General features: G+C 37.7%; 1 protein-coding gene across 1 annotated transcript; it reads left to right on the top strand.

Annotated features, from left to right (window-relative positions):
* Positions 1 to 354: 354 nt before the first annotated feature.
* Positions 355 to 15,590, top strand: LOC143541088 (helicase-like transcription factor CHR28). Its single transcript, XM_077033995.1, has 12 exons — positions 355 to 629; positions 1,552 to 1,720; positions 2,261 to 2,389; positions 2,466 to 2,833; positions 2,916 to 2,987; positions 3,093 to 3,167; positions 10,751 to 11,636; positions 11,747 to 11,877; positions 12,005 to 12,223; positions 14,241 to 14,741; positions 14,820 to 15,029; positions 15,318 to 15,590. The coding sequence occupies exons 2-12, from the start codon at positions 1,564 to 1,566 to the stop codon at positions 15,426 to 15,428; spliced, it is 2,859 nt and encodes a 952-aa protein (XP_076890110.1). The 5' UTR covers positions 355 to 629; positions 1,552 to 1,563; the 3' UTR covers positions 15,429 to 15,590.
* Positions 15,591 to 16,170: the final 580 nt, after the last annotated feature.

The raw sequence follows: 16,170 nt of genomic DNA, 5'->3' as shown, positions 1-16,170 counted from the left end.
TTTGTTTCCTCAAATTAACCGGATTGAATTCCTTAAAAACAAAAACCAAATTAGTAATTCAGTATAATGTTAAACACTTTCATTTCAGTTTGATTCTCCGTTTAATCAGTTTGTAATTGAATATCAAAAACTCCGAACTGACAACACAATTCTCCGTTTAATCAGTTTGTAACTGAATATCAAAAACTCCGAACTGACAACACAAGAATTGCGTTCAACGAATTAGATTCTTATTACAAAAGAAACACAGTCTAAAAGATGAATAGATTAAATCCAAACATTATTATCGAACAAATAAAACATTGAACTACATGTCATCATGTTATAATAATAGTACACAACATAACAATGTTAACATCACAAGACCACTTCAAGATTCAACAATAACGTCACTTTAATCAAAAACCATCACGACCCATATCCGATCAACAAATACCCATTTCACCATTTCAATTTCATCACCTAAAAATGGACGAAAACCATGACCCATTAAACCCTAAAAACCCCTAATTGATTCCAATTAACAGAGCAATTGGGGTTAGGGTTTCTAATTTCACACACATATCGAAGCCCTACGACGATTCTAAACCCTAATTGCCTCCACTAATCACACAATCGACGATCACGAGGTTTGCCTGTTACATACGTCATCAATTTTCGAAATTGGGAATGTATATGTGTTGCTTTGGTGAAATTGTGTTGATTTATAAGCTAATTTGTGAACAATTGTTTACATTTTTTGATAAAGTTGTGATCTTGTTGATTAATTTTTGTGGGTTGCAGAGTATTTTAAATTAGGGCTTTTTTTAGGGTTAGGGTTTTGATTTTGTAGGGTTGATATGTAATTTAGTAGGGGTGTGCATGGCTCGGTTCAGTTTGGTTATTAGCCAAGGCTGAAACCGAAACCAGAGGTTCGATTTATTTGGTTAGTTTGTCGGTTTTTGGTTTGGTTAATAACTAGAATACATGAAATGGAGGTATAAAACATGAAATACTCGAAATGGAGGTATAAAAGCTAGAAATACTTAATTTGGTAAAATTGTGTTTATCCTTAAAACAATTGTTTACATTTTTGTAAACAAAACGTGTTCATGTTGGTTAATTTTTGTTTATTGTAGAGTATTGTAAATTAGGGCTTTTTTATGGTTATGATTTAAAATTTTGATTTTTAGGGTTTATATGCATTTAGTAGGTGTGTGCACGGTTTAGTTCAGTTTGGTAATTATTAAAATTATTTTATTAATCAATCAGTTTTCGGTTTATTCGATAGTTTGTCGGTTTGATTCGGTTAATAACCAAAACCAATTTTTTTTTTGCTTAAAATACATGAAATGGAGTTATAAAACATGAAATACTTGAAATGGAGGTATAAAAGCTAGAAGTACTTGATTTCTTGAAATTGTGTTGGTTCTTAATCTAATTCATTTACAATTGTTTACATTTTTTGAAAAAAATGTGTTTTTGTTGCTTAATTTTTGTGAATTGCAGAGTATTCTAAATTAGGGTTTTTTTAGAGTTAGGGTTTTCTGATGCAAAGTTTTGATTTTGTAGGGACTTTAATTAATGGGGTCTAATCAGCCTATAGATATAAGTTCAACAGATAGTGAATCGAGTGATTGGGATATTGAACAGTATAAAGATTATAATGATTCAGCTTCTTCAAAACCTAAATCTAGGGTTCTTCCTGCATTTGCATCTTCGTCTGGGACAAGTTATGCAGGTAAAGAAAATCTTTATTGTTCAGTCTCTACATACTAAAAATTACTAATTTGTTGATATTTGTTAAATTTAAGGTATCAAAATTGTATTTTTAAGGTTTTTATGTATTCAGTAGTGGTGTGCACGGTTTTGTCCAGTTTGGTACTTTGGTTATTAGTGTCAACCGAAACCGAAGTCATTTGGTTAATCTATTTTATTAACCAGTCACTTTTCGTTAATCTGATAGGTTATTTGGTTAGTTTGTCGGTTTTCTGTTCGGTTCGGTTAATAACCAGAACCAATATTTTTGCTTAAAAAAACATGAAATGGATATATAAAACATGAAATACTTGAAATGGAGGTATAAAAGCTAGAAGTATATGAAAATATGAATGGTTCGGTTAATTTCGGATAAACGAGGGTACAAACAAACGGATAACCGATTTTCGGTTAATTCGGTTCCCCCTCACTCTGCTATTTAGCCTACATACCCAAGTTAAGTTTTCTAGGTTTCAGCCACTTTTAAATGATTGAACTTAGAAGGTTTTTGTCCAAATTGTAGGACAAGATGGAAGTCAACGGGTTCATCCTCCTACAAGAAAACTGGCTTTAAACGGGCACTTGTCTCATTCTAATAATTATGTGGATGATGAGGTTCCGATTCTACCCGGGTCTAGTAGTGGTTTTGGAAGTAAGTGCACCAAACTATCTTTAAATAAAGAATTGTAATTTTGGAACCAAATTTGATATATAGTTATTTCTGACAGATCCTAAACGAGTGCTTCCATCATCCCTTCAGCCATTATTATCATCTAATTCTAGGCCTAGTGTCCCGGTAAAAAGTCAAATCCGAGAAAATTATGGTCAACAGTATGCAAACGCGTTGCAAAACCGTGGAAAGGCTCATTTGGAAGACGGTTTTGGTAGAGTTGGTAATGATTTGATGAATAACAACCATCATGGAAATAGGGTTCTACCGCCATCATTGAAACCACACGTGCCTGTTCCTACTTCACAATATGCTGTTCCACCCGATCTTTACCGCGCTGCGCCTACACCTGACCTTTATCGCCCTTCAGGGGCTGTTAATGAACCGGTTGGTGATGAGAGGCTTATTTATCAAGTGGCATTACTGGTATTGGTTTTCTGTGTTATCAAAATATGTTACGAATGAGGAAATAAATTGTTGATATTGACTTTCTGAAATGATACTTTAGGATCTTAATCAACCGTTAACTGAAGCAGAATTGCCTGATGGGCTTTTGTCGGTTTCTCTTTTAAGGCACCAGGTTATATATTTACTTAATCACAAAGTTTTTTTTTTATAGTGAACGTGTATATATCATTTACGTATTTATGGTTCCATGTGCTTTGTGGTTATTTTGTTTTTTTAGAAAATTGCATTGGCGTGGATGGTTCAAAAGGAGAAGAGTGTTGCTTGTTCGGGTGGAATTTTAGCTGATGATCAGGTCAGTAGTTTGTGAAGTGTAAATTAGTGTTGGCAGTTTAGACCCGTTTATGTATAAAAGGGTCAATTTGGGTTATGTTTTACCTTTGACGGGTCAAACAAGGCCCAATGGGTTGAATGGGTTAAAAGTCATCCGGAATGTGTTATTACATAAAACCTACATGATCACTTTATGACAAGGAAGTTAGATTATTGATGTAACAATTTCGACCCATACATAAGTGGGGTGTTTTGGGCTATGTTTGATCCCTAATGTGTCAAGCAGGCCCATTGTGTTGAATTGGCCTAGGGCCATCCAAACCGCTCTTCGCTCGAACTCGCTCGCCGCTTGCTCGGAAAATGCTCGCTCGATTGTAAACGAGCCGCTCTGCTCGGTTCGGTTTGCAAACGAGCCAAGCAACGAGCAAAGGTCTGCATGGTTCGGTTCGGCTCGAATATTTTTAATTTATTTTATATATAATTATATATGAACAAATATATAAATATATAGACAAAACACATAAATATAAGCTTACAATTTTTTTAACCCCTTTAAATTTTTCCTACTTCGTCAATTTTATAGTTTTATTTGTTCCCTTCAAGTTTTTAGAATACTAGAAGTGTTTTTACATGATCATTTTATCTCACTTCAAACTTGCTTTTAATAAAAATTTACAATTTGTTACACTTTTGTCTAAAAACTACTAATTTATTTATAAATAATTGTGGTGTTTGTTTTTTCTGAAAAGATCTTCCTGGCCTCTTCTGTCTGCGCCGCGCAGACCATGCGCAGACATTGCCCTCTGCAGACTGTTTGTTTTTCTGAAGACGTTTCATTAAAAAACGTCTGCGCGCCCTCTTCATTCTTCCTGGTGCAGACATGGTCCAACAACTTCTAGGCTCTTCTCACACATATTTTTCACCAGACACTCATATCCTTAAACCCTAATCTCATCTCTATCACCTCCACTTCCAAGCCACCTCCATCTACCTTCCATATCCGCCACCTCCCGAACCTGCCGCCGCCGCCTCCTCCTCCACCTACCACAGCCGACCCCCTCATCCACTTACTAGCCGCCGCCGTCTCCTCCACCCACCTCCTCCAGCCGACCCCCTCCTCCACATGCCTGCCGCCGTCGCATCTGCCACCTCTCATGGTGGTGGGATTGAGGAAGCGGTGGTGAGCATGGAAATTGAAATGGTGGATTGGGAATGAAAGGTGGGAGGTGGAAGTTGACTTGTTAATTATTATTATTATTATTATTATTATTATTATTATTATTATTATTATTATTATGTGTGTAATGTTTGTAGATTGTTCATGGGTTTTAACTTTAAAGTTGATGATGTCGTACTAAAAAGTGGTGACTTGTGTAAGGATGCACACATGTATTTGGTCATTCTTTGTGTAGTTTTCAAAGCCAAATTTGTAAGGTGTTTTGTTTGTGTATCTTTATTTTATTATTTTTTTTCTTGACGAAATGTATAGTGTGTTTACGGTTTAGGCTGTTAATATGAGAACTAATTCTTCTCATATGCATAGTGATAAGAATCATGAAGGTCCAAAAGAGCTAATTGTCTATTCAAGGAGGGGTAAAGTGTAAAGTGGCTAGTGTGCACATGTTAGTATTAATAGGAAGGGAATAATCATATGAGTTAGTTATGAATTTTGTTAGTAATGAGTGGCTCTTGCATCAGGCAATGAGAGAGAGGGAATATCCCTGGATTGTCAGTGGTCCTATTCTATCTTTTCTTTATATTTCCTTTACATATTAAATCAAATTCCCTTCCTACCCTTCACTGTTCTTATTATTCTCGTTAAATTGCTCATCGTTTTCAATCTAATTACCAGTTAACTGTTTGTGTTTGATTTGAATACTCATCATTGGTCCGACCTGTCGTGACCTGCCGATTACTCATTTTCCGGTGAACCTTCGATTACTCGCTTCCAGTGACCATCATGGAAACTCGTACAAACTCCAGATTAGATGCTCAGGATTCTCAGATGAAACAGTTGCAGTTAGATGTGACTGAAATTCGTGGTTCGTTACAATCAATGGGTAATTCGTTACAGTCGTTGGAACGAGCTGAGTCTGGGGAGTTTAGGAAGGTGGTTTTGACGTGGATGGCAAAGCAAGATAAGAGGGCAGTTTCTGATTCTCCGGTTTCAGGGGTTTCCGGTGGTGGGTCCTCTTATGTCGGTGCCGGATCTGGCGTGGGATCGTTCGACAACACCGATTCTTCTACATCACTTCCATGGGCTGTTAAGAAGGTAAAACTTCCTGAATTTTCTGGTTACGATCCACAAGGTTGGATTCAAAAAGCAGATGTGTATTTCGATCTGAATCATACACCTGATGACGGCCGATTACGATTGGCTCGATTGAGTATGGTTGGGGTTGCACAACACTGGTTCACCATAATTGCTCAGTTGCATTCGAACATTTCGTGGCCGGATTTTCAATCGGAATTGCTTTAGCTGTTCTGTAGATTAGAAATCCAGAACCCGTATGAACAGTTAGCTACGATTAAACAGGGGGACTCAATATATGATTATATTGATGATTTTGAGTACCTTCTCGCTCTTGTTCTGCGACTTCCAGAATCGCAAACAATCGGTTATTTTGTGGCTGGTTTAAAAGATGATGTAAAGAAGTGGGTCCGTCTTCATCGTCCTCGCTCTCGTTTGGACGCGATGTAATTGGCGAAGGACGTCGAACTGATGCTTCGACTAGATTCGGGTCAAGCGGCTTTGGGTCGTTACCGTTATCTGAACCCTAATGGACTTCCATCGTTTGGGCCTAAAGAGGGGCCGTCGAGTATGGGCCGTTCCAGTTTCAGAACTGTTTCTTTTCCCAGGTCCAGTGAGAAAAATATGGTCCCTAGATTGGATTCTTCCCGTTCAATGGGGAACCCTAATTCATTTTTTCCAACTGCTGATAATGGTCAGTCCTCTCCCCGTGATCGGGGTATCCGTTCTCTCTCTAGAACTGAGTGGGAGGACAGGCGTAAGAAGGGACTTTGTTTTCGTTGTGGTCAGCAATATGGACCAACTCATAAGTGCCCTGAGGGTCGGTTACGCGTCTTGCTGTTGGGAGATGATGAGGATGACTTTCCCATTTTAGATCAATGTGTCTTACTACAGGAACCTTCTCCTCCTACACTCGAGACCGATTCGGATTGCACAGTGGGTACTTGTAATGCTTTGGAGTTTGCTGGCACGGTGGCTGCCCAAGCACCGTCTGCTACTATGAAATTGGAAGGCACGTTGATGGGTTTTCCAATCTCTATGTTGGTTGACAGTGGGGCTTCTCATAATTTCATTTCGCGTCGTTTAGTTTCGGCCATGGACTTATCGTCTTCGAAATTCAAAGGTATAAATATTAAACTTGGCGATGGGCATTTCGTTTTTGTTTATGAAAGATGTATTGTTCTTCTGGTTCTTATTGGTCCTTGTTCGTTTTCGGTGGATGCTTTGGTATTTGATACCGGGTCCTTGGATTTTATTTTGGGTCTGGAGTGGTTAAAGTCTTTGGGTGAGGTGGTCCATGACTGGCAACATTCTTGGATGCGTTTTTTACATCAGGGAGTGTCAGTGCAATTACACGGGGTTCAATCAGGTCAATCTTCTTTATCTGCCTTACATCAGTGGTTATCCATGGATGGGATTACGGGTCCCTCGTCGGTGGACACTTCGCTTCCCCCGGTTTCACCACTATTATCCACTCATCAACAAACTACTTTGACTTCTTTATTGCAGCAGTTTAACGAGATTTTTCAACCACTTATGTCCCTTCCACCGAGCCGCTCTCATGATCACAGTATTCGGTTGTCCAGTCCTGCCCCCATTTGTGCCCGCCCTTATCGTTACCCTCATGTTCAAAAGACAGAAATCGAACGTCAAGTTCAGGAGTTGTTAACTATGGGGATGATTAGACCGAGTAAAAGTGCTTTTTCAAGTCCTGTCATATTGGTCCGAAAAAAAGATAACTCGTGGCGTATGTGTGTTGATTACCGTGCATTAAACAATGCCACAATTCCTAATAAGTATCCTATTCCGGTGATCGATGAATTGATTGATGAATTACATGGATCCACTTTCTTTTCTAAACTGGACCTTAAAGCGGGATATAATCAAATTCGTATGTGCCCCGATAGCATTGAGATGACTGCTTTTCGTACTCACGATGGACACTATGAGTACTTGGTCATGCCATTCGGTCTTATGAACGCCCTGGCTACCTTTCAAGCGGTAATGAATGATATTTTCCGGCCTCTTCTACGTCACAAAGTCGTCATTTTTTTTATGACATCCTGATCCACAGCCCTACTTGGGAGACTCATTTGGCAGATTTAAAAGAGGTTTTTGACATTTTATTATCTAATCACTTCAAAGCTAACCCTGACAAGTGTAGCATGGGTCAACGGTCAATTGATTATTTGGGTCATGTAATTTCTGGTCAAGGGGTTACTATGGATCCAGCAAAAGTGGCATCTGTTGTTGATTGGCCGATCCCTACAACATTGAAAGCTCTTCGCGGATTTTTGAGGTTGACCGGATATTATCGTAAATTTGTTAAAGATTATGGAAGTATTGCAAGGCCGTTAACAGATCTTACAAAGAAAGATGCTTTTAAGTGGACCCCGGTGGCTCACGCAGCCTTTGAGAAACTGAAACAAGCTTTGACTTCAGCTCCGGTGTTATCTTTACCCGACTTTTCACTTCCGTTTGTTGTGGAATGTGATGCCTCGGGATGCGGTATTGGTGCTATTCTTATGCAGCACAAGAAACCTATTGCCTATTTTAGTAAAGCGTTAAGTGATTGAAACCTGTCGAAATCGGCATATGAGCGGGAACTAATGGCTTTAGTTTTGGCGGTCCAACATTAGCATCCTTATCTGTTGGGTTCCAAGTTCACGGTGTGCACGGATCAGAAGAGTTTGAAATTTTTATTGCAACAGCGTGTTTCTACTTCCGATCAACAGAATGGGTGGTTAAACTCTTGGGCTATGATTTCGACATTCAATACAAACCCAGTCGGGAAAACCGTGCAGCGGATGCATTATCCCTTCGTGCTGATTCTGGTCAGTTTTTACAAGCGGTTTCTGCCCCTATTTGGCTTCACGGTGCTTTGCTTACTGAGGAGGCCAAACAAGATTCTGATATTCAGACCTTAATGAAAAAAATCGAAATGACACCGGAAAAGTATCTGGGGTATTCAATCAAGAATAATGTTTTGTTTTACCAGAACCGTTTGGTTATTTCTCGCCACTCTAAATTTATTCCTGTCTTGTTACACGAATTTCATGTGACCGCTACGGGAGGACATTCAGGGTTCTACAGAACTTATCGGAGATTGGCAGCTAATGTGTATTGGGCAGGTATGACAACTACTATTAAAAAGTTTATCCGGGAATGCAATATTTGTCAGGGATGTAAGGCGAGTTCGGTGCTGCCTGCTGGTCTTTTACAACCTTTAGCAATTCCCGACGCTATTTGGGAAGACGTGTCTATGGACTTTATTGTGGGGCTGCCTCCTTCGAAGGGGTTCACGGTGGTTCTTGTGGTGGTGGATCGTTTATCGAAATATGCTCATTTTATTTTATTAAAACACCCGTACACCGCTAAAACAGTGGCTGAGATTTTTGTTAAGGAGGTTATTCGTCACCATGGAATTCCTAAATCTATTGTAAGTGATTGTGATCCCTTGTTTTTAAGCAAGTTTTGGCAAGAAATATTCCGTTCCATGGGTACTAAACTGCAAATGAGTTCGGCCTACCACCCGGAATCTGACGGTCAATCGGAGGTAATAAATCGATGTTTGGAATCCTATTTGCGTTGTTTCGCAGTTGATCAGCCCAAGACTTGGTCTGTCTGGTTACCATGGGCAGAGTATTGGTACAACTCCACCTTTCACGCTTCCACGGGTGTTACTCCCTTCGAAACTGTCTATGGACGACGCCCTCCTTCAGTATTTCAATTCATTCCGGGCGAAATTCGGGTGGAGTCTGTCGTGAGGGAACTTCAGGACCGGGATGAGGCCCTTAAGCAACTTAAAGTTCACTTATCTAATGCTCAGGGGGCTATGAAGTTACATGCGGACAAGAAAAGACGGGACGTACAGTTTTCGGTGGGAGAATGGGTCTATGTAAAATTGAAACCCTATCGCCAGCTGTCCGTTGCTAGCCGAATTCACCAAAAATTGGCAGCAAAATTTTTTGGGCCATTTCAGATAGTAGAAAAGCTGGTCCAGTGGCCTACAAACTGCTATTGCCTACCACTTCCAAAATACATCCGGTTTTCCATGTATCTCTTTTGAAGAAAGCAGTTTCGGGTCCTAGTGAGACGGTGTTACCTTCAGAATTGGATATGGCGGATTCTCCTCATCCTGCACCTCAAAACTGTTTTGGCGACTTGTGTCATTCGAGATGGGTCAGATTCGATGGAACAATGGTTAGTACATTGGATTGGTTAACCAATAAATGAGGCCTCATGGGAAGATGTTGATTGGATTAAGCTACAGTTCCCGGACTTCAGTCTTGTCGTCTTGGGGACAAGACTACTCTTGAAGGGGATGGCAATGATAAGAATCATGAAGGTCCAAAAGAGCTAATTGTCTATTCAAGGAGGGGTAAAGTGCAAAGTGGCTAGTGTGCACATGTTAGTATTAATAGGAAGGGAATAATCATGTGAGTTAGTTATGAATTTTGTTAGTAATGAGTGGCTCTTGCATCAGGCAATGAGAGAGGGAATATCCCTGGATTGTTAGTGGTCCTATTCTATCTTTTCTTTATATTTCCTTTACATATTAAATCAAATTCCCTTCCTACCCTTCACTGTTATTATTCTCGTTAAATTGCTCATCGTTTTCAATCTAATTACCAGTTAACTGTTTGTGTTTGATTTGAATACTCATCACATAGTCAGCATACCAGATAAAGTTTCAGTTTATTTAAATTTCAGTATATTTTAGAAGTCTGCAAACGTTAAAAAACAAACAGTATTCTTGTTGCAGACTGCAGAGGTATGGTCCACCTCTTCTGCTACAGAGGTTTGCAGATGTGGTCCGCAGACTGCAGACATTTTACCTCTGAAAAAACAAACAACACCTATATAATTTACAACCTTAAACTTGTTTTTTATTGAAAATTTTAAAGTGAAAAAGAAATAAATAATGTTCGAAATCGCTCGATGTTCGATCGAAAAATGCTCGATTCGATTTTGGCTCGGTTCGAATTTCAGCCGTTCGGTTCGGTTGTAAACGAGCCAAGCAACGAGCAAGCCTTCGCTCGGTTCGGTTCGGCTCGTGAACAGCCCTAAATGGGCCCAATGTATTCAACTACATAGAACCTTCTTAATTTCTTTATGACAAAAAGTTAGATTATTAGTGTCGCAATCAAGTTTTGTAGTCAACTTTTACACATAAGTAGATGATTACTATAAAGGTATTGTTTTCTAATCGTATTTTTCACATTTGTTATATATAAAGTTACTAAAATTATAAAAAAAGGTGTTTATGGGTCGGTCTAAATCAACCCATCTCAACCCGTACTGAGCATTTACCTGTTTTGACTTTTGTTGCATCTCCAATCTTCCATCGACAGGGCCTTGGGAAAACCATATCGACAATTGCACTCATCCAAAATCAAAGATTTTCATCAAAACCTAAAGCCGATCAATCTAACGATTCAAAAACCGAAGCGTTAAACTTAGATGACGACGACGATGATGATATCAAACCCACAGTAGTCGTAAACGAAAACAAAAGTAATGAGTTAAAGTTGATAACTGAACCGGGCAGCTCAACACAAATATTCAGTAACCGAAGACCCTTAGCCGGATCATTGGTTGTTTGTCCCGCAAGCGTTCTAAGACAGTGGGCCCGTGAGCTCGAAGAAAAAGTCGCAGAAGAAGCTAAGCTTGAAGTTCTAATCTATCACGGTGGCAACCGTACCAAAGACCCTGCTGAGCTGGCACGTTACGATGTGGTCCTTACAACATACGCCATCGTGGCAAAAGAAGTCCCGAATAAATGTCTTGACGAGGAAGATGAAGATGATGTTAAAAACGGGGATCGATATGGATTAAGTTCTGAATTCGCTAACAAGAAACGAAAGGCTATTTCTGGAAAGAAAAAGAAGGGCAAAAATGGAATTGACGGTTCTGCCCTTGAGTATAGCGGGACTCTCGCGAAGGTGAATTGGTATAGAGTAATATTGGATGAAGCTCAAACGATTAAAAATAGCAGAACACGAATGTCTAAATCGTGTTGTGGGCTTAGGGCTAAAAAAAGATGGTGCTTATCAGGAACGCCTATACAGAATAGTATTGATGAAATTTTCAGTTATTTTAGGTTTTTGAAATGTGACCCGTATGCGAATTATAAAAATTTTTGTAATCAAATAAAGATCCCGATTTCAAGAAACTCGATTCAGGGTTATAGGAAACTTCAAGCTGTTTTTAAGGCTATAATGCTTCGTAAAACAAAAGGTACTTATTTTTTTATACACTTTTACTGTGTTGCTTATAGTTAAATGCCATATTTGTACCTTACGCATTCTTACATGTACACAAAGTTAATAAATGTTTTTCTTGATCAGGCACTTTGATTGATGGCAAGCCTATTATTAACTTGCCTCCTAAAACAATAGAGTTGAAAACGGTTGACTTTACACCCAAAGAACGAGATTTCTATGTCAAGCTTGAAACTGAATCACGGTCACGTTTTAAGGTACCTTTTTTTCCGTTCATATCAATTATTAGACAAATTATATGACAATTTGATTGTACTATTTGTTATGAATCTTGGTTTATTTGTGATTTATTTTAAATATCAATTTAATAAATACTTTGTGCAGGCGTGGGCAGCTGCAGGTACCGTGAGTCAAAATTACGCAAATATCCTTTTGATGCTTTTGCGGCTTCGACAAGCGTGTGATCACCCGTTGCTTGTTAAGGGATTTAGCTCTGAATCTGTCAGTAGATTTTCTACAAAAATGGCCAAAAATCTTCCACAAGATCTGCGTGTGAATTTGTTAAATCTTTTGGAAGATCTCAGCATATGTTGCTTGTGTAGTGTGAGTTTCATTTCCCTTCAATATTATAATTTAGAATTCTTAGATTGATTTATTGATCCAATCTTATAAATTTGTCTGTCTTATTAAAAGTCACCCATTTTTTTAGGGGTGTGCATGGGTCGGTTTGGGCTCAAACTGAACAAAAAATTGAAAATTCAGTATCAAGTCAATAAAATTGTTCTGCTTCAGCTTTTCGGTTTTAACGATGAATTCAGTTTCACCATTTGGGCCTAAATTTTCTTTTTGTTAATAATTAATCCTTTATTAGATGTTTGAATCTAAAATATTTGATCTACACCTTTTTTTTTGTTTTTTACAAATTACTTAAAATCAGTTTTTTAGTTGGTTTTTTTTTTTTCTGGTATTTAATTGATTGCAAAATCGAAACAGAAACGAAAAATCGGATTTTGAATAAACATAAACCAAACCATTGACCTGTCATTTTTTATTGGGTTCGACCACGTCAGTTATTCTGGTTACGGTTCCGTTATTTCGGTTTCGTGCACACTCCTAGACCGTACGGTTTTTAAGGGACTAAATCCATAAACTGGTTAAGTAGCCATTTTATATATTGTTAAACTACAACAATCGTATCTGGGTAAAGGTCCCACCAATAGCAAGGCCATTAATAAGGTCCAATATATTGTTAAGCTATAAAAAAAGTTTATTACATAATTTATTTTTTTTGTTAGAATTTTTAAAAAGATCATATATTATTCCAACAATTACCTTTTCTTGTAATAAACTATCATTTTTTTATATTTTTTTTGTAGTTGGTATGAAACCGATCATCCGAAACTGTTTATTTCTGAATAATCAAATTCAGTTTATACAAACCTTAAGGGGGTGTTTGGTACAGAGAATGGAATTGTAGAGAAATGGAATAGAGAAATGGAATTGCAGAGAAAGGGAATTGGTCTGGAGAATGAGAATTGACTGTTCTGTTTAGTAGTACAGAGATTTCAGTAGAGAAATATAGCTGAGAATCATTTCTCTTGTTTGGTACATAGGAAATAAACAGAGAATTATATCAACTTTATCATTAGCACAAGTATTTTTTTCATAACAAATATTTATTAAAAAATAAAAAACATATAAAAAGATGCATAAATTCCAACCAAAATATGCATTGATCAAACCAATTCACATACAAAACATAGTTTTTAAGCAAAAAACATCAACCATAGTTAAAACCAATTCACATACAAAACATACTTCAACCAGACACAACTATCGGTATACAACTCGACCATCTCAATTTTCTCTTCTATTGTCAACGCAAGAAAAGAACGTCCTAGATCCACATCTTTACCAATCAAATGAGCTGCTTTGAACCGTTTTTTCGTAGTGATACCTGGTAAAGCTTTCAACTCATCACTAACCTTTTCATAGATTTCACGAGCCTCCATACCTTCTTTGCTAAGTTCACCCACCATTTCCCCAAATCGAAGCAAAACTTCCTTGATATTTTTGCAAGACTCTCGATATATCTCATCTGCATCCGTGCTTCTACCTCTTTTGCGTTTGCTTGTTACACTTCCTGTTTGTCCTTCAGATCTATCAACATTTGGAACGGCTTCATCAACAAAATCAAAGTCTTCAATATCAACAGGTGAGCTTTTTTGCGTCTCTTGAACAACATCTTCTTCTCCAAGGTCAACTGCTTTACTACCAGTAGCTCTATCCTTACCGAATATGGTACACAATTTGTCATAGAAAGGAAATGACTTGTCACGAAAATTCACAGCACCTTTGTGAGACTACAAGACAATTACAAATAAATTAGACTAAAATTTTAAAATCTAAAAAATATATTTTTTAGAATATACCTTCACGTATTCATTCCAAACACTATCATCGGCAATAATACAACATTTTTGTTCATCCCAACCAAACCCACTTGTATGCACCATATCATATACAATGCTAAAGTGTGTCTTCCATGTCTTCATCCTAGACTTTATATGTGGTAACTCATTAAATATAAGAACTGATTATTAACTTCTTGATATTACAGGACCCACCAGAAGATGCAGTGGTTACTCTTTGTGGACACGTATTCTGTTATCAATGTGTATCCGAATACCTAACCGGGGATGACAACACATGCCCATCACCAAACTGCAAAGCCTCAATTGGTGCTGACGTGGTATTTAACAAATCCACATTAACAAACTCAATATCCGATGATAACGGCTCGAGTTCATCAAGAATCGATGAAAAATCCATTGTTCTTCAGCAAGATTACAGTTCTTCCAAGATTAAATCTGCAATCGAGATTATTCTGTCCAATTGTGTAGCAAAGAGTTCATATATAAACGGATCCAATGGCGATGCGTCTTCTAGCTCGTGTGTTGATGGACCGATTAAAGCGATTGTGTTTTCTCAGTGGACACGAATGTTGGATCTTTTTGAAATGTCACTTAATCAGTATTGTATTCAATACCGAAGGCTTGATGGGTCAATGTCGTTAGCTTCAAGGGACCATGCGGTAAAAGAATTCAATACGGACCCTGAGGTTGACTTTCTGTTCTTTGTGGTTATATTAAGTGCTTAGTGCTTCCGCTTTATAATCAAGAAATGAACTATGCTGCAGGTGATTGTTATGATAATGTCCCTAAAAGCCGGGAATCTTGGTCTGAACATGGTGGCTGCATCTCATGTTATTCTTTTGGATCTTTGGTGGAATCCAACTACTGAAGATCAAGCCATTGACCGCGCTCATCGAATTGGTCAAACTCGTCCTGTTACTGTGTCAAGACTCACCATTAAGGACACAGTTGAGGACAGAATTCTTGCTCTCCAGGTTTGTACTTGTAATTTTTACTATTATGCCATGTCAGCAGTTTAGAATTTTCTACCTTGTTACTTGCTTAGTATTATTATTATTATTATTATTATTATTATTATTATTATTATTATTATTATATTACATCTTGTTACCTTACTTTGTTTCTGTTGCTGTTGTTATTATTATTATTATTATTATTCATCTTCTTACCTTGCTTTGTTATTATTATTATTATTATTTTTATTTTTCATCTTGTTACCTTGCTTTGTTGTTGTTGTTGTTATTAATTTTTGGTGAATGCAGGAAGAGAAGAGGAAAATGGTTGCTTCGGCTTTCGGTGAAGATCAAAGTGGAATGTCAACCGCTCGTTTAACCGCTGAAGATCTAAGATATCTGTTCATGGGGGCACATTGAGACTTTAATTAATAATTAGTTAGTTAGGTGGTTAGTTTGGGCTTATTTTTGTTTAGATTATGTGCAAAGCCATGTAAATAGTGGTAGTTACTTTTTTATGTTTGTAGAGAAGGTTAGTTTTGAATGTTTGCTTTAAAGTAAGGATGTTGCGATCAAATAACTTTCCTTGGGCCGTATTTAAGTTAAGGTAGCGATGACAGTGGGTCAGGTTTATGCAACCTGATTTGAGATATCGATAAACAAATTTGGATAAGAAAAAGGTATGTGAAGTTACATTTGGGGTGGTGTTTTCGGATTTCGCCTTTTATTATGGTTGTACACATTTCACTAATATTATAAAATATATTGACTGTTGGTACTTGTACTTGGTTAGTAACTATAAACTGTGTACATCACTACCTGACGAACGATGAATGAGACTATCGATTAGTTTGTGACCTATCTTTCTGCCGTTTCTTTGTTTAAATTCTCTGTCGAAATTCAGCACGTATCATTGACGTATGTCGATAAACGTTATACATGTACCGGTGTGGATTCGCGTGTACATTTACACTATGAATTTTACTAGAATTTTTTTTATATTCATAGGTGGATTTATGACTTGGAGTGACTTTCACATATGAAACATATGAACTAAACCGACTGTACCGAACTGGTTTGGGTTTAAAACCGGTTTCACCCAAACCGGTTCCCAAAACCGACCCAAACCACCAGTTTCAAGACCGGTTCCCCTTAAGATTTA

Source organism: Bidens hawaiensis, unplaced genomic scaffold (assembly GCF_021521415.1).
Source record: "Bidens hawaiensis isolate Kalapana, Puna unplaced genomic scaffold, B.hawaiensis_p1.1 tig00012467_1, whole genome shotgun sequence".
Taxonomy (NCBI): domain Eukaryota; kingdom Viridiplantae; phylum Streptophyta; class Magnoliopsida; order Asterales; family Asteraceae; genus Bidens; species Bidens hawaiensis.
Note: the sequence above shows the minus strand (reverse complement) of the source record. Positions and strands in the feature narration are given on the sequence as shown.